This window comes from Barbus barbus (genome assembly GCF_936440315.1).
Source record: "Barbus barbus genome assembly, chromosome: 1".
NCBI classification, from domain to species: Eukaryota; Metazoa; Chordata; class Actinopteri; order Cypriniformes; family Cyprinidae; genus Barbus; species Barbus barbus.
The window spans coordinates 42,116,109-42,141,891 of NC_136729.1; the positions used below are offsets into that span (position 1 = coordinate 42,116,109).

At 37.7% G+C, this 25,783-nt stretch overlaps 1 protein-coding gene across 1 annotated transcript; it reads left to right on the top strand.

The window, feature by feature from the left end:
• Positions 1-1,356: 1,356 nt before the first annotated feature.
• On the top strand, positions 1,357-21,773 carry eif4g2a (eukaryotic translation initiation factor 4, gamma 2a; the record flags this gene model as incomplete). The annotated part of the gene is made up of 22 exons (XM_079417637.1): positions 1,357-1,386; positions 9,455-9,489; positions 10,137-10,247; positions 10,459-10,524; positions 11,335-11,460; positions 11,739-11,841; positions 12,515-12,646; positions 12,739-12,805; positions 12,892-13,043; positions 13,135-13,245; positions 13,321-13,503; positions 15,516-15,654; positions 15,750-15,886; positions 15,971-16,078; positions 17,384-17,512; positions 17,598-17,702; positions 17,781-17,996; positions 18,090-18,348; positions 18,847-19,051; positions 19,143-19,351; positions 19,764-19,885; positions 19,978-21,773. The coding sequence occupies 22 exons, from the start codon at positions 1,357-1,359 to the stop codon at positions 20,041-20,043; spliced, it is 2,811 nt and encodes a 936-aa protein (XP_079273763.1). The 3' UTR covers positions 20,044-21,773.
• Between the last annotated feature and the right edge of the window lie 4,010 nt (positions 21,774-25,783).

The window sequence follows — 25,783 nt, forward strand, 5'->3', positions numbered from 1 at the left end:
TTTAATAAACTACATTTTGATGGAAAGACTGTCTGCCTGGATCTCTTCTCAGTGCATCAACAAGCTATCATAATTCTTACATTTTTAGACAGATAAATATCAGCAACTGCACCGAATTGCATATTTTTCCTCAGTTTTGTTCCTCCTCAAGTATGAGCTCCATGTTCTCCTATATACTATATAAAATACTATATAAAATCTTACAAAATCCTATATTACAAATATGCTAATGTGCAAACTTTTTTTTTCAAAATGTGCAATAAACTTCCATTTAAAAAATGTAGAATTTTCAGGCCCTTATTTAATATGTCAGACTTTACAGGTAATATAGGACAAAATGAGGCATGTTACAAAGACACAATAATTGGGGGGGACTTTATGTGTATCAGGATTCAAGAACAAATGATTCTTTTGAATCAAATCTTCTCAATGAATAGGTTTTGGTTCACAACACTGGTCTAAATGAACTCATTGACCCAGTTAGAGCAGTTAACAGCTCATGGGAGGGTATCAGCGAACAATGACTTCAATTTTGGTCTATTTCTCACACAAAGTTATTTTTTGACTTCAGAGGCTTAGAATTACCACATGAGTCTGCACTTGTAATGTACTTCCAATCTTAAAAGTATATTTAAAAAAAAATGCTCTTGCAGACAATCTAATATTATTATTAGTACTCTTTTTAAAAGCATGCTAAAGTGTATTCCGTTTTTATGAGGATATGGATCATTGGCATATTTTTTAAAAGCTTTAAAATGCTTTACTTAAGCTTAGCCGCATTCACTGCATGGAAAAGCAACCAGACAGACACAAAAAACAGAACAGGGCAGTATTTTGTTCCTTTTTTTCTGTCTCTAGATGAAATGGCATGAATCCAACAGGGAGAAAAAAACTACAGTTCCATCAAGGAAGTACTTTTTTTTTTTTTCATAAATATCCCAAAGATCCATTCAAATTCAGCCTGTGCAGTGCTCTCAGAATCTCTCTGCTGATAGTTTTGACACTTCATACATAACAAGCCACAAGAGAGCTTGAAAGAACCAGCCTTTCAAAACTGACGCTGATGAATAGAAACACATTCTCCGTCTTTTCGTGAAATTAAGATATTTCAGGTTTTTCAGATTTCCTGCTTAAATTAGTTTTCCCCAGCTAGGTGAGCTCCCCACAATTTCAGATTTTGTCACATTTGCTTTTGCACCCACTCAAGGTCACTTATTCAGCAAGCCTGGCATCAACATTGTCAAAATTTGCAATATCAGATCAGTATTTGACTGAACATTCAAATTACCGTGAGCTTCAGGGAGTGTACATAATCCAGACAAACTAGCAATACAGACAAAATAATCACTTGTGAAAATGAGCAGCGTGGTCCTGACTGTCAAAGCAGTGAGTAGAAACACTGGCAACACTTAAGTGTTGCCATACATTCACCTAAGACACTGTTAGTTAAATGGCAATTTGCTGATAATTTGCTCACCCTCAAGCCATTCAAGATATATATCAGTTAGTTTCTTCATCTGAACAGATTTAGAGAAATGTAGCATTACATCACTTGCTCACCAATGGATCCTCTGCAGTGAATGGGTGCCGTCAGAATGAGAGTTCAAACAAAATATGATTCAGATTGCTCTAGAACTATATTTTAGAATACTGTAGAATAATAATTTATATCTAGGTTCTATTATAGCCTTTCTCATTATATTTCCATCACATTACCTGATTAGGCCCGTTATCCAGATACAATCCAACATATTTGCAAAACACATAAGAGCAAGGGGACAATAAATGACTCCAAACATCAGAATTCATTCCACAGCCTGCCCTCCTCAATCAATAGGAGCAGTTATGGCTTCAACTATAATATGTAGTGTGTACCCACCCAGTATTGATCCAGCAGTGCTTCACGACCCATGCAGATTTGCCGTCTGGTGGCACAAACTTGTGTCTCAGGGGAAACATTAGTGCTCTTTACTAAATGATGAAATGAATGCAAATGATATTCGCAGCCGGTATTTTTGCATTTTGTGCAGTTTGGCAGCACTTCCCAAAAATTATGTATCACACTGGCTCTGTGCGTTAATTTTTCATAACTCACATTAAGTTTCCACTTAAGTTCATGTTGCCAGTTTCTTAAATCTATTTACTAGAACACAGATAAAAACTGTGTTGTAGTTCCAGACCAGACTCAATTTTCATTATTGTATATACGTACATATGAGAACTGTGCAATTTTCTTAACAGAGTCTTACAAACAGCATTATGTTCAAGCTTTACATAAATACACATGGTTCAACACTTCATACACAAACTTCAATTAATAAGCAAATGATGAGCTCTAACAGCACCACGTACCACACACCAAATAAATAATAGTGATGACAACAACAACAACTCCACAATAATAAATGCAGCAAACAGCAAAAGAATAAGCCTATAATACCAACTGCATAAATTAGTCATGCTGAAACGCATGCTGCGAGCTCGCAAATCAGCAACATTATTCAACACAAACTTGCTTGTTCAGGCAACTAGGAGCTGTGAAATATTGTTGGTCCAAAATGTGATTCAAAGTAATTAATTCCTTAGTATCTGTGATTTAAAAAGCCCCGTACGCTCGATAAACCACACAGATTACTGGAGATGAGCTCATTGAAAGTAAGTGTATATGCAGATGAGTGTCCGGTGTGTTTATCTTACATCAGCCTAACTGAGTCAATACAATGTGAAATCTTTACATATAACACTCAAAACTGTAGCAGGTGATCTTAATAGGAATAATTTAATTAATTAATAAGAAAGACTTCAATGCTCTCAGTATATTCCCTTGTAAAAAAAAAAAAAAAAAAAAAGATGGCCTACACATTAACAAGAGGACTTATTCCAAAAAATAATATACTAGAAAATAATATACAAATAATAAATAAATAAATAAGTGTGAACTGAAGGTAATGACACTGAATTGCATGTTATTTACAATGTATTTACACATGTATTATAGTTTGAATTTATTTGAAATGCAATTAGTTAAACCTAAAAGTGTTTTTGGCCCATTTAGTACATCTTTATATATATAATTTGATAATTCTGGGGTCTTTGAAATATGGTTAAAGTGTAAGTAAGTACTTTATTGTCATTTGCACATGTACAATGAAACTCTGGTGGAGCAACGCCCCACAGGTGCCCACCCGATACACACAACATGTGATGCACCGTGCACACAGCACACACCAAAGACATCACTGTATACGTAATACGCAATACAGTACAATATACACAATACAATAAACAATATACACAATACGCTATTCAACACAATACTCAAGGGACACATAGCACATGATGACAAATGTGCATTAATGTAAACATTATGTGTATGTGCATAAGTGTAGTCATTTTGTGCAATTAAGCAGAAAGTGGCAAGTGCTGAGACGGTATAGTTGACATCTTGACCGTGGTAGATAGATTTACACAATGAAATATTGCACAGTAAGGTGACTGCACTAAAAGTCAGTGGGGAAGTGGTTGGAGTCTCTAAGTCCCTGTAGAAGGTGGGGTGTTCAATAGAGCAACTGCTCTGTGGTAAAAGCTATTTTTGAGTCTTGTTGTGTGGGCATACAATATTCTGTATCGTTTCCCAGATGGCAGAAGGGTGAAAATGTTGTGACCTGGGTGAGAAGGGTCTCTGATGATGGTTTTGGCTTTCCGGATGCAATGTGCCCTGTAAATGTCCTCCAGACCAGGGAGCTGGGAGCCGGGAATCCTCTCTGCTGTTTTAATGATAATATTCTTGTTTTCTGAGGTACAGCTAGAGTACCAGACTGCAATGCCACAGCCATATCACCCTGCAGCCCAATACTGGTTGCCCACTGAAGCTAAGCAGGGTTGAGCCTGGTCAGTACCTGGATGGGAGACCTCTGGTGAAAACTAGGTTGCTGTTGGAAGAGGTGTTAGTGAGGCCAGCAGGGGGTGCTCACCCTGTGGTCTGTGTGGGTCCTAACACCCCAGTATAGTGACGGGACACTATACTGTCAAAAAGCACCGTCTTTCGGATGAGACGTTAAACCGAGGTCCTGACTCTCTGTGGTCATTAAAAATCCCATGGCACTTCTCGTAAAGAGTAGGGGTGTCCTGGCCAAATTCCCTCCACTGGCCTCTATCATGGCCTCCTAATAATCCCCATACACTTGATTGGCTCTATGACTCTCTCCTCTCCACCTGTAGCTGGTGTGTGGTGAGCGCACTGGCGCCGTTGTAGTGTGGCTGCCGTCGCATCATCCAAGTGGATGCTGCACACTGGTGGTGGTTGAGGAGAGACCCCCCCACATGATTGTAAAGCGCTTTGGGTGTACAGCAATACACAATAAAGCGCTATATAAATGCATCATTCATTCATACCACACTGCAATGCAATAGGTGATAACTGACTCGATGACTGACTTATTATTGTAGCGTTGAATATACTGACAAGCATTTATGGTAAACTGTAATTTACATTGTCATGTATTGAAATATATTTTGTAATTTGTAATGATGAAGTTGCATTTTATTACATTTAAAATATATTAACTTTAATTGTAATATTGAACAAAACATTACAATAAAACAAATTATAATCAAGCACTTTGCATACATTTCAGTATGCTAGTTAACACATCAAAATAAGTTCTTCAAAGCATGACAAAACAAAAGTGAAAAAAAGTATACTTACATGGATAGTTCACCCAAAAATGTCATTTTTTGTCATCATTTACGCAACATCAAGTTGTTCCAAATCTGTATTAGTTTAATTGTATAAGTCTATAATCTTTTTAAATATACTTTTAAGATTTAAAGCACACTAAGAGCACACTTCTTTTTTTTACAAAGGTAATCATCATGGCCATGCAATGTTTAGGTCCTAGCAAATCATACAGGCCTGTTTGTCTGCTGGCATAGAGCTATATCTAATTTGCAAGGAAATTAATCATATGTGACAAAGCATAGGATTTAGCTTTTCACCCATACAGCTGAAGATAAATTATTCATAATAGCACAAATTTGAAGTGAGTATAATTCATGTAAGCAGCTTTGAGTACAATTTATTATGTTTGCATAGGAGAGAAGCAGATTTAACGCCTAATTGTGTCCATAGTTTCTCCACTTAAACTCGTTTCATTGAATCCGAGCTCTTTTGTCCTCTACTGAGACACAAAACCAATAAACCCTTGTCTCTAATTGTATTTATGAGCTTGTAATAGCGTTTTTTGGACTTGAATTAAAACAGGGTCACTTTGTAAGTATGTTGACAGCATTGTAGAGAAAATAGATGGCCCATCTCACTGAATACTTGCTATCCATCAATCATCTCCCAGTGAAAGACCACAACAGAAATGCAAAATTGGATTTATTCAAACCGTTACAGTGGGCCATTCATTAAATTACATTCAGATAAACAATGTAGGCTATCTAGATTGTCTTCACAGTGGTGGATGATGGAGAATTGTATCCGATAAGAATGACTTGACAATGATTTTTAAATCTTAAATCAAGTTCAGACGAAGAAGAAGAAGAAAGGAGGACAATCATTGAAGAGTCACTGACCCCATCTGCTGGTTAATGGTGATAGTACCTCAGTTTGCACGTCATATAAACATACAGCCCATAGTCCAGGGGTCGGCAAATAAGTTTGGCATTGGGACAAAAAATAAATAAAAAAATGCCTCTAGATAGCGGGCCAGTTTATAGTCAAAGGATAATTTAAGAAATTAATTGATGAAAAATGCAACTAGAATTGCCTGTGACAGACTGTTACAGTGTCTTTTGTAACTGTGAGCTGTTACTCGGTGTTAAATCCTGTGGTAGGACAGTCATTAACAAAATGCCACATTTGTGTGGCGGTGACAGGCAGAGTAGGCTATCTGAGCAGAGTGTAGCATCAACAATTTCCCCTCCACGCTCCGGGCATTTAATAACTCGCTCCTGCTTCGCTCCGGGTTCACCATTTTTGGCCCGCGGGCCGCCTGTTGCCGACCACTGGCCTATAGGCTATACTTAAACATTTAACATATCAAACAACCAGTTGTTGGTTAAATAAGTTAGTGTCATCAAAGCAATTTGACGAGTAGTGTGGCATTTAACATATTAACACTGTCAAATTAAAAGTTGAATGTCTGAAATCAAGCTTTTCCCTGAGCACCTCATTACAGCACTTAAGTAGATCAGAGCAACACATTATTACACGGGTTTCTCTGAACCTCATCAGCATAAGGTGGACGATAAACCTCAAAACAGAAACAAACCAGGTAGATGGACATTACCGTTCTCATTATTGTAATCTAAAAAGACACTGGCTCATACTTTCTAAAGAGGCTATCATGTTGCAGTAGGCTAGATTTGCTCTCATCAAAGGGAGAATATTTAAATCTTAATCTTACATCTTAAATGTGAGGATATTTGCAAGGTATATCAGTGAGGAAATAAACCATGGACAATCTCTGATTTAAATGATTTCCCTTGTGCCTCTGGATTTGCTGTCTTAAAAATACAGATTTGACATGATGTTTCCATGAAGAAATTTAAACACATGGAATCTTTCCATTTCTTAAAATTTTCTTTATCCACCTTATTCTTCCTGTAAAAATATGCACGGCCATTTGTAAATTTGATGGGTCTTGTTTCTGGTCTCATTTGCTTCCAGCTATTTTTAGCTTACAATACCACTAGTTTTGCTGCTTGATACTGCAAAATGGTGTGTCTTACCATATTATTTTAGTGTATTATCTTAATTATGAACACACTGGTTTGTAATGCAAACAGTTGTTATTCTTCTTGTTATTTCCCTATAGCGGCTAATGAACCAGAAGTCTCAACCCAAAACGGTTCTTCTGTGGCATTGCTGTGAAAACCACATTTTGAAACCTTTTATTTTTTAGTACATATCTATAATTTCATTCATATCAAATCATTTATCATGTGTCAATTAATACTTGCAGAGATTAGGGTCATTGGACATTTGAGCTGTGTCTGCAATGATATGAACAATGTAAATAAAAATAGAAGAAGGTAAAATATTCTGAATTTGCTAGAAAATCATTATAGCAGATAACCACAGATTATGGAGGAAATGTAGATGTCGCAGCGAGAAAAATGTGATATTGTTATATGGAGGCTGTCTGAATCTCCACAGTCTGTTTTGGTCCAGGAACATGGTGAAATCAGGTGAATAGGGCCACTTCTTGACTTATTGACCAGTGGCAAAAGTGGCCTAATTTACCTGAAGTCAACCTAAATAAGTAATTCAGACACTACTTCTAATGTTAAAGGTAATGTAGGTTCTGTAAATGGCAAAATTATAAAATAATAATAAATCTGTCCGCGTGTTAGACAATCAGAAAACTTGGAGGCAGTTCACACTTTATGATTTAGCTGTCAGAAATCCACTGCAGAGTTCAGGCCTGCCAGAAGTGCCACTGTAAAGGCCAAAGTATGGACCTATTCCAATACTCACACTTGCGGAATTGGCCGCTTGAGATTGCATACACGCATCAAAAATGACAAAGCTTGGTGACCTTAACAAACACTAAATCCACACGATCTCTAAAAATGCTTCAGAGTAGCATCTGAGGCTATCCCATCATATTCAGGAGGTCATGTGCCCTAAAAAGTTCAAGAATTAAAAAAAAAAAAAACTTTCAGGCTCATGACTAGCTAAGGACCATCTTAAACCAGCTCAAACCAGCAGTCATGCGCATGCGTCAAAAAATAACTAACCAGCATATGCTGGGGTTTTTTTTCAACAGCTTGAAAACTTGTCTTTACACCCACTTAAACACTTGGGCCAAATAATACTGTAAATATATCATGTATTGTATGTAAATAGACAAGTGGTCAAGTGTCAAGACCACAAATCTGAGTATTGAGATAGACGCTTTACTTCATTTTGTATGTGTGCACTATAAGGTAGGCCTACATGTGCAGTGTGTGTGACGTAAATTTCATTGTCTGTATATTTTGTGTGTGCTGTACATGTGCAGCCAGATTTTTTTAAATGCTCAAAGTAAACTTCAGTTTTTACATGGGTTCACAAAAGTGCACATCAAGGTTGTGTAAGCACCTTTCTGAAGCCTAAAATGACTAAAGGACTTTATGGACATGTGCATGTGGTGGCCATTTTTAAATATAAAAGAGTCGCCACCTAGAGAGAAATTAGTCGGTCGGATGATGGAATTGTGACCTTTTGATTAAGAATTAGGCTTCACCCAAAAATGAAAATTCTGTCATTAATTACTCACCCTCATGTCGTTCCAAACCCGTAAGACCTTTGATCTCAGAGCTCTCTGGCCCTCCATAGACAGCAATGCAATTGCAATATTTCCAGATCCAGAAGTGTAGCAAGGACATCGGTAGAATAGTCCATGTGACGTCAGTGGTTCAACCGTAATTTTACGAAGCTACGAGAACACTTTTTGTGTGCAAAGAAAACAATTAATAATAACATAATTTATTCAACAATTCTTCTCCCCGAGTTACCGCCTTCTGCCATTTTGAGTATCCACTGAACGTAAACAACTTAATCAGCATTGTTTGCGTTCAGTATGCGTGCACTTTGCACACAAAAAGTATCCTCGTATAGCTTCGTAAAATTACAGTTGAACCACTGATGTCACATGGACTATTTTACCGATGTCCTTGCTACGTTTCTGGCTCTGGGAACATTACAGAGAGCTCTCAGATTTCATCAAAAATATCTTAATTTGTGTTCCAAAGATGAACAAAGGTCTTACAGGTTTGGAACGACATGAGGGTGAGTAATTAATGACAGAATTTTCTTTTTTTGGGTGAACTATCCCTTTAAATTAATAAATACAGGCCCTACAAATAAATCAAATGAATGGATGAATAAAACGTGATCTATAACATTTAGAGAATAGATAGGGATCTCTAATTTCATGCCAAATTAACTAAGTAAAAAAGACTATAGTCGCCACCTACTGGCGAAACGATAAACTGGGGCCACCGAATGAACATCAGTGAATCTTTTCGATGAACTGGCTCGAAAGACTCGAGTCATTGAGGTGAATGGCATCCTAATTATTATCTGTCCAATGCACTGGTGCAGCGCAACTTGATGATGACGGAGCAATCCAGCATGTTTGACTCGTTCAGTGAATAAAGCTGCGGCTGCGCGTGACGTCAGGTCGCAGTTCTCCTCCTCACACCGGTGCGGCCAGAGTTATCACGGCGCACTGCTCTTCAACAGTATTATTATTCACGTTTAAATAAACTTCCTTTCTCATCTTTTCTTTTTTGGTAACCCAACGCCATCAAAGCTGAAGTTCTTTTAAGAACAGGTAAGATTACTCTAATCAGACTTACATTAGCCACCGAGCTGCTGCTGTAAAATGGCTCCGGTTGCTCGCATGTTCTACACTCGCTAGACCTATAACGGCTAACTCCGTTATCCCGGTGAACCGAGCGCCGTTACAGAGTTAACCCCGCAGGTGTCGCGCTGTATGTGAGCTGCTGTGTGTTTATATGTTGATTGTGGGCTGTGTTGACTCGCTTTATGGTCCTTTATGAGAAAATGGCGTCCGGTTATTAGATCAGCTGTTCTCTCCCTGCCGGTAAACCGCCCGTTTGACCATAAAACAACGAATATTATACTGCAAAGTGACCCGCTATTAAACCTGGTGCCTGGTTTTGTTTTCCACTTGTTAATAGAGTTGAATTGAATGTCCAGATCGTGGCCGTTTTCTTCTGTGCGATAACTAGCCTCAATGCTAATGACAACAACTAAGTGTGTGATTTAATTATTACTGTCTATTATAATCATAAAATGCACGCTAATTTAAACTGTCCGTGTGTAATCTTTTTTTTACCTGACTGTAAAATTTTTAATAAACGCAATTATAATGCCGCTTGAACGTGTTTAATAAATCAAGGCTCTTTTGTGAAATCTGAGCTCATGGCAGAGGCCTTGTGCTTTGTTCAGATTTGATGGCAGTTCAATTCTTTGCATTTATCTGCATTGTCACTTTTATTCAGTACGACTAAAGAACCATTTAATCTCTCCTGTACGTTTCAGTTCAACTTAAATGCTTGGTATTTCCATTTATGTTGTAAATGTATCTAAATAAAGTGCTTTTCTCCTCTTTTAGGCCGTGTTTCTACACCCCCACCCTTTCACTCTCATTCTTTTTGAGGATCTTTCATTGTCAAGCCGCCAAAGTGGAGAGTGTGATTGCAGAGGGGGGTGCTTCTCGTTTCAGGTACACATTTCACTTATTTTATGGATCTATGCCTTTTCAGAAGATCGTTAATTTACCTAAGGTTTAGTTAATAAGATGCAGCTTTTAATTAAGCTTATGGCCAGAAAGAACTCGTATTTCATGTATAAATTCCAGGGATGTGGTGAATGTAGATTGGAAAATGAGTTCCAGGCATTTAAATAAGTCACAATACAAAATTTCAATTTTATAGTGCTTCTTCGGGCGGAGGAGGAGATAGGGGTGCATCTCAGCACTATCCCAAGTCTGTCGGCAACGGGTATGTTTGGAGAATTGAATAGACTTTCTTATTTGGACATCACTTTTGTCTGAATCAAAATTAACTTGAAGTTTTGATCCGTGTATGAGCTTGTTTATTGACCGCTCGGCTCATTTAATTGTATAGCTGCCCTCTACATTACTGACCGTCATTATATTAAGACTTGTTGACTCTGAATAGCAACCAGCAAGAAAAATTACTGTAGTATTTTCTTTGTCTGAAGAAAAATAAATAGGTGAAGTCATCATGAAATCAAAACTGGCAGTTCTTTTATGTAATGTTTGTTTTATAAATGTATTAACGCATTTATTTTTCAATTCATATGCCCTCATAATGTTACCGAAATAACATGTTCTCTGAATTGTGCATCATTGCGTAACCTTTCCCTACCAGCAACCTGTCACTCAAGAGATCGCAGTAACTGCAAACAACTAGCCAATCAGTTCCTGAAAGGCAAAATCATGTCCAGCCCATGTTTTTTTTGGTTTGAGCCTTTTCACATGAATATAGGTCAATTGGAAAGAATATATTATATTTTAATTTGCGTTACATGCTGTCTAAACTTAGTCAGATGCTACTTATTAATATTGTCACATTAGTTTTAAATGTAGACATTATTAGTAGCTTGTCCTGAATCTGAGGTGTTGACCTCATGTGAGGAAATGCCTTTAAAGTGTTTGTCATGTACGGGTGGTGGCAGAATCCTTTCTGATTGGCACAAATATATTTCAGTGCTGATGTTTTATGATGGACATTAGTAAGTCACTAAAGCCTCGACAAAACAAATGACTCTGCACTGTTGTTTTATAGCGAGTTCCTGGGGAAAACCCCAGGGCCTAGCGTTCAGAGATGGGTTCCTTCACGAAGCACTAGACGAGATGTCAACTCCTCCAACGAAAAAGAACGACACGATGCAATCTTCAGAAAAGTGAGAGGGTAAGAGGCTGAAATGAATCTCCTCATTCACCACTGCGGTGATACAGTAGAGTTTGTCCTGATTTACCTTTTGAGAGTAATATAATACACTGCGGAAAGCAGAATACACTCCCTTGTCCTGCTGTGAAAAGTGTGTAAAGACAAGTGTCTGGCTTTGCCAAACATTTCCTCCTGGATTTGAATATTTTTGGTTGCAAATGTGCTTGAAGTAGCTTTTTAAATGTCAGTGGCAATGGATGTCACTGGAGAAATAACCTTTTTTTTTTTTTTTTTTGTAGCATACTTAATAAACTGACTCCTGAAAAGTTTGACAAGCTATGCCTTGAGCTCCTGAATGTGGGCGTAGATTCAAAGCTCGTCCTCAAAGGAATCATCTTGCTGGTGAGGGTTTTGTTCATTTATTTTTTATATATATATATATATATATATATATGTATGTATGTATGTGTCACAATACCAACACTGGTGAAATTTTATAATACTCAATGCAAGTGGCTTTTCTTACACATGAGATTAGCATGTCAACATTTGTGGTTCTGTTCATCTGAATCCCTCCATAACTCTGTAATTTGAAGTATGTATGCGTAAATTTTTATACTTTTTTTTTTTATTTTTATTTTTTATATTTATATATATATATATATATATATATATATATATATGTATGTATATGTGGTTATATTATAAGCCTAATAATTGACCTCAAAAGGGGAGTTCATGAGAAATAACTGCTTTATGATATGATATAGCTAATATGGAAATAAAGAATTTAATTGTTCCGTGTTTTTTTTTTTATATGTATAATGATTATTAATAGAACTTCTTGGCAAGTAACCGCAATATAAAAAAAAAATTCTTGGGTAACCTAAAATGTGCATCATTCAGTTGCATTAAGTATAAATAACACACTAAAATTAAAAGTTGCGCACTTTTGTGTGTTTGCTGTACTGGTCCGATAAATTCATTTTATTTATTTATTTTTATTAAACTTGCCTGTGAGAGAAATGCTTTTGTTTTAATTATCTTGACCCAACTACTTGTTCACTTCAACTAGATTGTAGACAAAGCCCTTGAAGAGCCAAAGTATAGCTCGCTATATGCTCAGCTATGTCTGCGTCTGGCAGAGGATGCTCCAAACTTTGACGGCCCATCAGCAGAGATCCACTCATCACAAAAGCAGAGCACTGTAAGAAATTCCTCTCTATTCATTTGCAAGAAGCTTCACGGCACACTGAGTACTGTTGGGATATTTATTCCACTTTTGTCATGCTTCTACAGACATTCAGGAGACTTCTGATATCCAAACTTCAAGATGAATTTGAAAACCGCACCAGAAATGTTGACCGTAAGTAGACTGTGGAAGTGTTAACATTACAGCAACTATACTGAATTGCCAGATATTTACTTGTGATTTTTATTTTTTTCTACCAGTCTATGATAAAAATGACAGCCCTCTCACCTCTGAGGAGGAAGAGCAGCGTGCCATTGCCAAGATCAAAATGCTGGGCAACATCAAATTCATTGGAGAACTTGGCAAACTCGATCTCATTCACGAGTCTATCCTTCATAAATGCATCAAAACAGTGAGTTATTCATAAATTCTCACTGAAATATTCATGTCCGCTACTTGATCTCCAACTTAACGTTGTTGCATTTAAACTCTCCTAATTGAAGCTTCTGGAAAAGAAGAAAAGAGTCCAACTTAAGGATATGGGGGAGGATTTGGAGTGCCTCTGTCAGATAATGAGAACTGTGGGGCCAAGACTAGATCATGAGAAAGCCAAGGTAAGCTGCTTTAAGACTAGCAGGACTTTGGGTGCATTAAGACGGAGTATTTCCTAACACCCTTTTGTCTTGCAGTCTTTAATGAATCAGTACTTCGGCCGTATGCGATCCTTAATGAACAACAAGGACTTGCCTGCTAGGATTCGTTTCCTGCTTCAGGATACCGTGGAGTTGCGAGAGAACAACTGGGTGCCTCGGAAAGCTTTTATTGATAATGGACCGAAGACTATCAACCAGATCCGTCAGGATGCAGTAAAGGTGAGACCCTTCCAATTATCGTTTGTCCTTTTAGAGTTCTGGATCTGCAGTGTAAACAATAAAACTGTGTCCTTAATGTCTTAAATAACGTTTTCCTAATAAAAGGCCTTAATGTCTTAAATTCAGATTCAATGGGTCTTAAATATTTTTGGTCACATTACAGCTAAAATATATCTTTCAGTCTGACGGACCCAGTGACTGTTTACAATCATTGGACAGAATATTGTATAATATTCTCAATAATAATAATATAGGTCGAGCTACAGCTAGCTGATCAGAAACAAACAAAGATCAGCACATTCTCCAAGCAACACTTGGCGGTGTTTTGTTACTGAATGATTCAGCGTTTTGAACGAATCGGTTGACTCTCATTAAGTGACTTACTGCCACCTACTGGTGATTTAGTACGTTTAAAAGTATGCACCCCCCCCCCCCCCCCCCCCCCCCCAACATTTCTTATTTGTATATCCAAAAATGTATTTACAATACTAATCATAATTTATTGCAGTTGTAATTTTGCAGGGTAAATTATTTAATTACTGGTAACAGCCCTATAGTGAATATTGAATTTTTTTGATTAATTGTAGTAATTTGACATGAAAGCTGCATGCATTTAAAAAGCTTGGGGGGGAAAAAAGGCCTTTGTAAAGGTAAATAAAATATGCAGGTTTAAGTATGTAAAAGCTGATAGAACACCGATGAAAATATTGCTTCAGAATAATGGTTTACGCCACCAAAAGTCTCAGTGATGCAGTACTTTCATGGGTATATTTTGTATGGAATATTGTCTGCTGATATGAAAAGTTAACAGTATATCATAGTAATATAATTTATGACGGCAATGATGTTTTCTTTTCACATTAAACGCATTAAGTATTACATATATGCATGTAATGCAATGTGTATTTCCATTGCGGGTTTAGGTCTTAAATTTAATTTAAGGTGGTATTAAAAGTCTTAAATTTTAAATTTCATTTGTTCATATCTGCAGAAACCCTGTAAAAGTATTTGAGTGCATTAACATTGTAACTTGTTGCCTTTCTGTGAAATAAGCTGTTTTGACATTCGCACACTTCATGCAAATCTGAGGACTTTTTAATTTTGTGAGGGGGCGAGTTATGTGAAATCTGAATATATCAGTATATCTGAAGGGAACCGTTTTCTGAGAAACTGATTTTGTTTTCCTCCGACATATTGCAATATGGAAAAAAAAATCTTTAAAAAAATTACTTTGAATAGCTACGTAAGGAGAGAATGAATAATTTTAAAGTTAGTGGGGTGATTTTGCTGGTCAGTGTATCTGCATGAAAATGAATAAAGCTTAGTGTTTTGTTTTTTGTTTTTTCTCTGAAGTTTTAAATTAGTCTAAAAATTTAATTTAAAATTAATACATTTTATTAGCCAAATTTAGGGCTAAATTATTTGGCACAAACTTAAAATTGGGGAGTTCATATTTGAATTTTACTGTTTAAAACCCAGCCTTTTTCAGTGACCATTTCAGAATCGGGTTCTAATAAACTACATTCCGACTGTTGTTGGCCAATTCAGTATTACTAAAAAATTTTCCTATTTATTTTATTTATTTATTTTTTTTTAATGAAATAAAAATCTGAAACCGTGATATTGTAAAAATGTAATGTCATTTTATTGTAAAATAACAACAGTGATGTCTTAATATTTATGTTTGAATGGTAAACTTTAATTTTGTGTTCGTTTACACTTATGCAGCCCATGATACCATTTAATTATATGCAGCATAAGCCATTTTATTTTAGTACATTGTGGAGCGGAGCCCTGTGAGTTTTCCTAAATATGTAGTTCTATTCTAATATTAGAATTTTCCAAAATTAAACTGCTGCTTTCAAGAAATGATCAGATGACAAATTAACTTTTTGGCAGATTTGAGGTTTACAGGTGTGAAGCAAATTGTCTATGGCCTGAAAAGGCTTGTAGACCCTTGCAGATATGGAAATTTGTTGTCTTATTTTATTTTATGTTTTTGTTCATTGCAGGATTTAGGTGTTTTTATTCCACCAATGTCTCAAGGAATAAGAACTGACTTCTTTCAAGAAAGTCCTTTCTTGCCGACAAGAATGAAACCTGATCGAGAAACTCTTGGGGGATTAGCGGATATGTTTGGGCAGATGCCAGGTATGTCCTGAAGTGCGTTGACATGGACGGGACGGGTGTTGCATGACTGAATTTGCTGTATAGCTCACTACCAGCTTAACTCTGTCCGGTTGTAGGCGGTGGGATTGGTACTGGCCCTGGGGTCATTCAGGACAGGTATTCCCCCACCATGGGCCGTCGCACAAACCCTCTTTTCAACGGTCATGGTGGCCACATTGCCCCTGCACCCCAGCCTTTCATCAAATCCAACCAGGTGAATGCCCAGCTACCAAATAACTAATGCTTCAGGACTTCAAAATATTAGTGCAAATTACAAGTGTTTTTGTTCTGATCAAAGGGGCAGAATATGCTTTTCCAGAGCCAGACTCATTCATCTCAACAGCAAGCTCAGTCCAAGGATATGCCACCACGTTTTATTAAGAAAGGACAGCTGAATGCTGATGAGGTATGAATTTTTAATTTCAGATGATGAACATGTATTGTTGTTGTCATAACTGGTGTCAACATTTCAGCAGTTTAGACCAGTATTAGTACAAATTTGTTCTGAAAAATTGAAAACCCTGTTGGAAGACTTAAAACGGTTACAATTTACAACAATAAAAATCCAATTTTAAGCCAACAGTTTCAAGGTTGTCCCTAGTGATTATCCATATAAATGAGTTATTTATCTTTAGTTATACACTATATTTTTATTTTTTTGTACTGTTCACTCAGTGTGTGCTCTGTGTAATCGGGCTTAATTTTAAAGGAAAATTATTTTGGTATTGTTGGATAACCTGAAATATGGAAAAGCATTTGTAACCCTTTGTCCAAGTAAATTTTTTTTTTTTTTTTGTTTTTTTTTTTTTTTTTTTTAAATAGCTCGTTCATAATTTGTCATTTTGACGTACTATTTTTATTTATTTATGTTTTTTTGCCTTCTCCTGAGACCTGTGGGAAAGTTTTAGGGGAAATTTATTTTTATTTTTTTCATGTCATTACATTGTTTAGAACAACAACAAAAAAGTTAAATGAAATTTCATAAGTTATGCTATGTCCTCGGTAAAAAAAAAGCATGTTCATTCATGTCTTTTTAAGTCATCAATGCATTTTATTTTTCATGATTTTTTTTTTTTTTTCCTTTGTGTAAAGTTGAATCTCAACTGTTATAACAAAGATTTGATATACCCTTTTTCTTTCTGCAAAATGTATGTAAATGTATAAAATGAGAACTCGTTTATGGCCAATGTATCTAAAAACTAAATCGAATTTGCATATTAATGTTTTGGGGCAACATGTAATGAGTGTAATAATTGACAAGATTTTCCTAATATACATTTCATAGAATAATCAAATATAATTTCTTTCTTTATTCAATTGTTGTCTCCCAAAATGCGTAATAAACTTGCTTTTAATCCCGGTGTCCTCATATGAGCACATGTATGAAATCAACATCCTGTTTCATAAGTCATATTTTGATTTGAAACCCCATAACATTTTCCTGAGATGTTTATGGCAGTTTAAAAATTAGATTTAAATGACAAAATATTATCATATTTCCATAAGAGTGTCACTAAATTCTGCTCTGTACAGGATATCCAGACTGAAAACTGCGGCATGTATAGTCTAAGAGAAATTCACTAAAATAAAATGAGGTCTCGGGAGTTTAACTGTTCACAGAGTGTGCATTCATTATAGTCTGGTTTTAATTTGAAGAAACGTTTTTCATCTTGTAGGATTAATTATGACTCAAATTATTTTCATATTTTAGATCAGCTTGAGACCTGCTCAGTCATTCATTCTGAACAAAAACCAAATGCCAAAGTTGCAGCCTCAGATACCTACCATGATTCCTCCTAGTGCTCAACCTCCACGCACATCCACACCACCGCTGGGACAGGTAATGAGTACCGGTACTGTAGTTTGTAGGAACAAAATGCCATAATTCTTTTCAAGGTGCATTTAACCCTTTCTATTGTTTGTAGCCGCCGCAACTTGGCCTGAAAACCAACCCACCTCCAATTCAGGAGAAGCCACAGAAGATGACTAAGAAGCCACCTCCTGCTAAGGAGGAACTGCTTAAGATGACTGTACGTTCCACTCAATATCTTATCATTGGAAATGGTTCACTGAAACTTGAGTAAGCACTTTCTTAAATTTGTTTGCAGGAGAATGTTGTGACAGCTTACTTGAGTAGCAAAAACATGAACAATGCAGTGAATGGGGTGCGAGAGATGAAGGCTCCCAAACACTTCCTGCCTGAGATGTTGAGTAAGATGATTATCTGCTCACTGGAGAGCCCAGATGAGGACCGAGAGCATGTCAGCACTCTGATCAACACCCTCCGTATGGAGGGTCTGGTCACGGGGGAGAACTTTATGCAGGTTTGTATATAGTTTGCACCAGTGAAGTTCACCCTCACAGCATCTTGACTGAAAAGGGGACTCATCGTTTCCTCAAATGACATCTTTTTACAGGCTTTTCTCAGTGTTCTGGACCAGTGTTCCAAGATCGAGTTGGATGTTCCCTTGGTGAAGTCTTACCTGGCTCAGTTTGCTGCCCGGGCGATCATTGCTGAACTTGTGAGCATGGCAGAGTTGGCCCACCCACTGGAGAACGGCACCCACTTTCCTCTTTTCCTCCTCTGCTTGCAGCAAATGGCCAAAATGAAAGATCGGGAGTGGTTGACCGACCTGTTCCAGCAGAGCAAGATCAGCATGCAGAAGATGCTGCCAGGTATGTGCTTGTTTCCTCCCTGTATGGTCATACTTGCATGCTGCTTCAATTTTTGAGAAGTTAAAGTTAATCAACTTGACGTTGGTATGCATTTATGATGTTCGAATGGTAACTGGGTTGACACATCTACGGTTTACTTCCAATGAACGTTTTGTCCACGCGTCAACTGAAAACAGCATAGACTAAAAGATCTTCCTTCATCAATTCCTCAATCAATCTTCATATTGATGGTCAACCCAGCCCTAGCATCACACAGCTGATGTTAATCCAAGTGCTGTGCACGAAATAGATGTTGAGACAGTCGATGTGCCGTTTGGTTGTAGCACTTGTTACCATTCCAAACATTGATTTTTGGCCCTCATAATTTGACAAATTTTCAGTTGCCAGAAATGTGAATTTGAAATCTTTTTTTTTTTTTTTTTTTTTTTTTTTTATGAACTTTCCATTTGTAGTATTCTGTATGGTCTGGTGTTCACACATTCCTGTCTCTGCCTACAGAAATAGATCAAAACAAAGATCGTATGTTGGAGATTCTGGAGGGGAAGGGCCTGAGCTTCTTATTCCCTCTGATGAAGCTGGAGAAGGAGCTGCTGAAACAAATTAAAGCAGATCCTGCCCCTCAAACCATCTACAAGTGGATCAAGGACAACATTTCTCTGAAACTGCACACTGATAAGGGTTTCGTTAACATTCTCATGACCAGGTATGATGGACCCGCTGGCCGAAACATTTCTTGTAAATCCATTGAAGTTTGTTATATGGACACTTGGTTAACCCTCCCAAAATGTTTCTAGCTTTTTGCAATACATTTTCCACGAGATGTATTCCACTGAAGGAGACGACCAATTATCTGCACCTACGAAAGAGCAGCTCGACCAGGAAAAGCAGCTGCTACTTGCCTTCAAACCGGTGATGCAAAAATTCCTGCATGATCACGTGGACCTGCAAGTCAGTGCACTCTACGCGCTACAAATGCACTGCAATGTCCATGCTTTTCCCAAAGGTATGGCTAAAAATCTTCTCACTGTAAATTATTCCCCACAAGCTTGAAGGAAGGTTTTTGTTTATCATTTTTTTTTTTTTTTTTTTTTTTAAAAGGCTCCCCCCGTGATATTAATAGTAATAATATAATTATTATTGTCAATTATCCACCCCAAGACTTGAGAATAATAATAATATAGTAACTTTATGTATGCATTAATACCACCCCAGGCCTGGATGATTTAATACCATGGTTTATTAATTACAAATAAATTGTTATTTATTGATTTATTTTTAATACAGAATGCTTGAAGTCCTGGAAATTCTTTGACCTACGATGTGGGAACCTTGGAGTTTGTTTACCAAGACTTGGGAAAACAAGCATTTCCTCCGATTACTTCAGTTCCATTTTTAATGGTCTCTTATCTCCTTAGGAATGTTACTGCGCTACTTTGTCTACTTCTATGATATGGAGATAATTGAAGAAGAGGCCTTCCTAGCATGGAAAGAAGATATTACACAGGAGTTTCCAGGGAAAGGAAAAGCATTGTTCCAGGTAATTATCCTATTGCATTAAACAGTTACTCACCATTTCTTTAAAAGAAACAAACGTAATTTTTATTTTTTTCTCCCCCCTTCCCTGTTTAGGTGAACCAGTGGCTCACCTGGCTGGAGACAGCAGAAGAGGAAGAGTCTGAGGAGGAAGCTGACTAAAGAACCAGCCAAAGCCTTGACGTTCTCGCCTCTGTCATCTCTTCTGTTTCGTTTCACGATCTCTCCTTTCACTTGTATTAACTGCTGCACTTCATTCCGTGCTGCTGTTTCCAGCAGGGTCAAGCCAACGTATTACTTCACGCTTCTTTTTGGCCTAATTGTTTAAAGCATGTAATGACTAGCATCTCCCACCACAGATAAATGGTATTAGCAGCTTGAAACTGCATTTTTTGTTTTATATATATTTTTTGCTTTTTAAGAACATGTATTTGCAAGAGCCTTTTCTGCTGCTGTTCATTTCAGCACAAAACTATAGAAATGCACTTTTGCTCAGTGTCATATTTTGAGTTGCTGCAATATTCACTTTTGTTTGTTACAAAGATTCCTCAATTATTGGTTACCATAACGTTTAGTGGATGCGACGTTCATACCTCACAGTAGTGGGAGTAGTGTGCTGTGTGTGACGGAGTCTAATGAAAACTCTCCAGATCTGCAAGGTGCTTAAGTCTGTGAAACAGGAAAAATGGTTTACTTTACAGTTATGATTGTAAAATGTTGGGTTTTTTTTTTTCTTCCCCTCCTATTTTTATAATAATGAACAAAGCCATGTGGGAGAGATGAAATTATGCGGCCTTTTTTTTTTTTTTTTTTTTTTTTTTTTTTTTTTTGCCAACCCATACGTGTCCCCTCCACTACTTGGCTGATACTTGAATATTTTTTTCTTTTCTTTACAGCATGTTCAGGGATTACCAAACACAGCCTGTTTAGATCCAACAATCTGATCCAAACAGAAGTGTAATTTTTTTTTTTTTTTTTTAATGCATTTTAATTGGTATTATAAAGATGAGTTTGGTATGGAAGTTCAATATACAAATCACTGTTTTACAACCTAACAATGTTTTTCCATAATGGGTATTATACATATTTAATCATGAGGGGGGAAATCAAAGCTTTATCATTAGGTAGGGCAACAAACAGTGACCTGCTCGTGTGGTTTTGATATTTAAAGTGTTACTGTACGGTGTGAGTGCGCCGAATGTTCAGTGTACCACTGTTGCTTTCAATAAATTTACACACCAGCATTTATTTGGCCTTATTTCATGTGTGCTTGGGCGTGAATATGTGGAACAAAGAACATTTGTCATCAGACTTCTATTTACGGAAGATCGTCCTCCAGTTCAAAATTAAACCATGATGTACAAATGAACAATGCTGGATTTTATTTTTTTTCTGGATTGAGTTTATGGAGAAAAATTTCAACATGTATGTCAATTATAGCTGATAAGACTAATTGTTACATTTCAATGTTCAGTTTCTTATTTTTTGCTCAAATCCTGAACTCTGCTTTTTCCTGAATATCAGTAAAATTCATTGTCACTATTTGTGGGTGGGGGGGGGGGGTTAGTTGTGGTTGGCACTGAATGATGATATCGGAAATGTATACTTATGCAGTGATTCATAAACGTTTTTTTATTCAGGAATGAAGAAAACAATGCTTACAATCCTTAATCAGAAATGAATAAGAAAATGCTTTGGTTTTAAGTCATAATATACTGTAACGGTATATGATATGCCCCATAATGATGCTTCGTAATGTAATTTTTAAAGTTGTTAATTTTTATCTCGTTTTTCTGTAGTTCTTATCTCATTCATATTGTGCAATGCTTTCCATGGGTAGGCTGTTATTGTATTATTGATGCCATGTTGGAAACATTTTCTAATAAAGAATGAAAAAAAAATCTAATTTGCAGATTAAGTTGCATCTATACTGTCCTGTTCAAAAAATATTTAAGAAATTTATGTTTCTATATTCAGCAAGTGACATTAAAGACACTAGCAGTTGGGTAGCAGTTAGTTTCAGTGAGTTTGAATGTGACATGGTTTTTGATGCCAGACGGGTTGGTCTGAGTATTTCAGAAACTGCTGATCTACATTAGGGGTCTTACTTGGGAGCCCGAATCCTCTCTGATTAAGAGAAAACCACAATGAAATTTGGCTAGTGGATTTTGCATGCTGAGCGACTCCCTGTGCATACGGGTATAAATAGGCAACAGGTGCATCCACTCATCAGGTTTTATGCTGAGGAGCTGAGAATTTGTCCCTGGCAACTAGCGATGGTTCGAGGTTGTGGCATGGGGACATAACATCTCCGTTCCCTGAGGGTTACGTACGTAAACCGAGACGTTCCATATCTGTCAGTCACTACGAGTTATGTCGTGACGACATTAGAGGTCCATGGAAAGCGCCACAACCTGAGTGATAGTGTCTTCCACCGCTGGTGGCAGATCACTTAGGTCAGCAGCGTCATATGGTGCCGAGCCCATGAGAAAGGAGGTCATTCCTCAGAAGGTTGCGCCAGGGAGGGGCTGTCGCAAGGAGCATGAGTCCCGAAAACCAGCCTGCACTGGAGGCATCCGTCATGACAACGACATACCAAGACACTTGTTTTAAGGGCACTCCGGCCCGTAGAAAGGCAAGGTCCATCCAGGGGCTGAATGAGCGGCACATAGTGTCCTTAGCCAATAGGACAGCAATCTCCTCACGTAGGATATGGGCGTCTCGGACTGCCACTGAGGTTTCGAGAATGCCGCTGAACCTGAGGGGGTCACCTGGTGAACTGAATCGCATAGCCGAGTCAGACTGTCCGAATGAGCCAGCGGGACGAGTTGGGCAGTCCCGCTGTTGTAGCGGTGGGAAGTCATGCTGGATGGCCCAGAAGGCACTGCATTCTGGCTCATCACAGCAGGGCTCCCCGTGTCCCCAGAGGGACCAGTCAGAGATCCGAATCACGATCTCTTGGCCGCTGGTGATAGGGGAATCGTGGGCGAGAGTGAGGAGGCAGTGAGTTGCTCCCTGTCAACCCACGAGCCTGATGGCCTCCGGGGCAGGGGCAGAGCAGAAACAAAATGAATAAAAGATTTTCCACCTAGGCCACCTTCGGGGGAAGGAGTGGCGCTGTTCTCGCCATCTCCGGGCTGTCCATATCAGGGCTGCCTCGTCGTCTTCCTGGAGGACTTAGGGGCTGGCTGAGACACTTTTTTAAATTCAGTTATGAAAAGGTAGGTCTTCTTTGAATTGGAAAATTAAGACTGATTACCTCTTTGCAACTGCTAGTTGGTCAAACTAGTTCTTAAGAAAGTCTTAACATGGTGGCTAAAATTTATGCAAGTTTTGTGTAGTATTTTCTTTAATCTTTACTTCAAAAACTATGTCTACAATGTGTAATATTTTATGTATTTGAGGTATGAGATGTGGGAATGATGAAGAGAGAGAGGGCAAACATTTTTTAGGTCAGCATTGCCATCTAATCAGCCATTCATTATTGTCTTAAATATCCTGCCCATAGCACTTCATCTTTGATAATATGGGATTTTGACCAAAAAAAATCAGTCTTGAGATCAGTTCTTTTTTTGTGAAAAATTGCAGTTTTGGACATACGAGGCCGTACCAATTTTTTTAATAACTTGAAAGTAACTACAAATGAGCATGTAAAGCAAATATCTATATAAAAGAAATTCCATGTGGAGCATGCCCCCGATCCACGCAATGTTCTCACCTTTTTCCCCCTTACCTGTTTGCATCTCTGTGCTCTGATACAAGTCCCAGAGGTTCTCAGTTGGATTGAGGCCTGGGGAATGTGAAGGCATCAATGACTTCGTCATCTAGAAATTGATTGCCTATGCACTCTGGCCACGAGGCAGGGCATTGTCTTGCACCACGAGGAACCCACGGCCCACTGCACCAGCGTAAGGTCTGACAATGGCTCTGAGGATTTCATCCCGGTACCTAACACCAGTATAGGGCACAGTTGACTAACACGTGGAGGTCTGTGCGACCCTCCAAGGATATTCCACCCCAGACCATCACTGACCCACTGCCAAACCAGTAATGCTGGATGATGTTTCAGGCCGCTTAATAGTCCCAAAGGCATCTCCAGACTGTCACGTGTGCTCACTGCGCAGAGAACACCTGCCAATTCTGGTGTTCACTGGTGAATGCCAATCCAGCTGCATGATCCTGGGCTGTGAACACAGGTCCCACTACAGGACATCGGGCCTTTTTGCCACCCTCATGGGCTCTGATTCTTACTACTCGGTCCGAAACATGCACACTGCTGGAGGTCATTCTGTAGGGCTCTGGCAGTGCTCCTCCTGTTCCTCCTTGCACAGAGGAGCAGATATCGGTCCCACTGCTGAGTTGTTGCCCTATGGTCGTGTCCAGCTGTCCAGACTGTGCTGGGAGACACACCAAACCTCCTTGAGACAGCACGTATGGATGTGCCATCCTGGAGCAGCTGGATTAACTGTGCAAACTGATTGGGTTGCAGGTACTGCCTCATGCTACAGACAGTGAGAATGACAAATCAGTCAGAATAAGGAGAGAGCAATTGTCTGTGGACACCACCTGCAAAACCATTCACTTTTTGGGGGGTAGCATTGCTGTTGCCTCTCCTGTTGTCACTTTCGTTTGCACCAAAGCAGGTAAAACTGATTCACAATCACTCATGCTTCCTAACCAGACAGACTGATATCCCTGAAGTTCAGAGCTTGGTATATTACTTACAAATTGTAATCTGTTACCGATTCCAAATTACATGACAAAAATTGTAGTTAGTAATGTAATCCATTACATTACACTTTTAGGTAATATAATCAGACTACTTTTGATTACTTTTTACCTAACTCATTTATCACATTGATTTAATAATCTTTTACCATATTAATACAAAAGTACAGAGTAACAAAATATATTCTATTCATTGTAATTAACGTGAAGTGTAATAAACATTACATTACATCAAGGTTTCAGAAACTTGGCTTCATACAGGAAAAGCAGTGTTTGAGTTTAATGAAAAGCTAATAAATAATGTAAATATAAAATTAAAATAAATCACTTAAAAATAACATCAAAATCAAACACTCACTGAAATATTTTATTTGTTTACCTGCATGTCATGTAACCATTAACCAATGTCAGAGAACCGTGAACATGCAAATGTAATTCTTAATAATTAAAATTTATTTTAAAATCTCAGGGATACTTCAAGTAAACAGATAAAGTGAAAGAGGTTTAGATGACAAAAAAAGTTTGGGAATGGCTGCATTACTTGTAACTAAGAAATAAAATGAATTTGTGAATTTTAAAGTGTTTGAAAGACAAAAGCCTCCCAATGACATAGAAATACACATAACCTACTAATTCAGATAAACATTAATGTGTTCATCAGTAAATCCAGTGGTCAAAAGCTGTATAGCCACATGATGTGTGAATGTCCACTGGAAGATGGAAGATTTTGTCAATGTATATAAGCGGTAGGCTATTTTAGAAAGGAACATTTAAAAGATGAAAAAGAATGGAACAAGGAGAAAAAGGAAAATCAAATTATTAATATTTTATTGCTATTGTATGAATAATACCTAATCATGTAATCAAAAAGTAACTGTATTCTGATTACAAGTAGTTTAAAATGTAATTTAATCTAATTACAAGTATTTCATTTTTGGAATCGGATTACGTAATCCAGATTACATGTAATCAATTACTACCCAGCTAATTTTTTGAGCAGTGCATGTTTAACGGAACGGGGGTCTTGCAAAATATACACAGAATTAGGTCTTCACCTTTAAGCAGAAATGCATGACATTGAACCTTGAAGCAGATGGGCTACACTTGATGCCACTGCTGTCAGCTAAGAACAGGAAACTGAGGCTATAATTCACACAGCTCACCAAAATTAGAC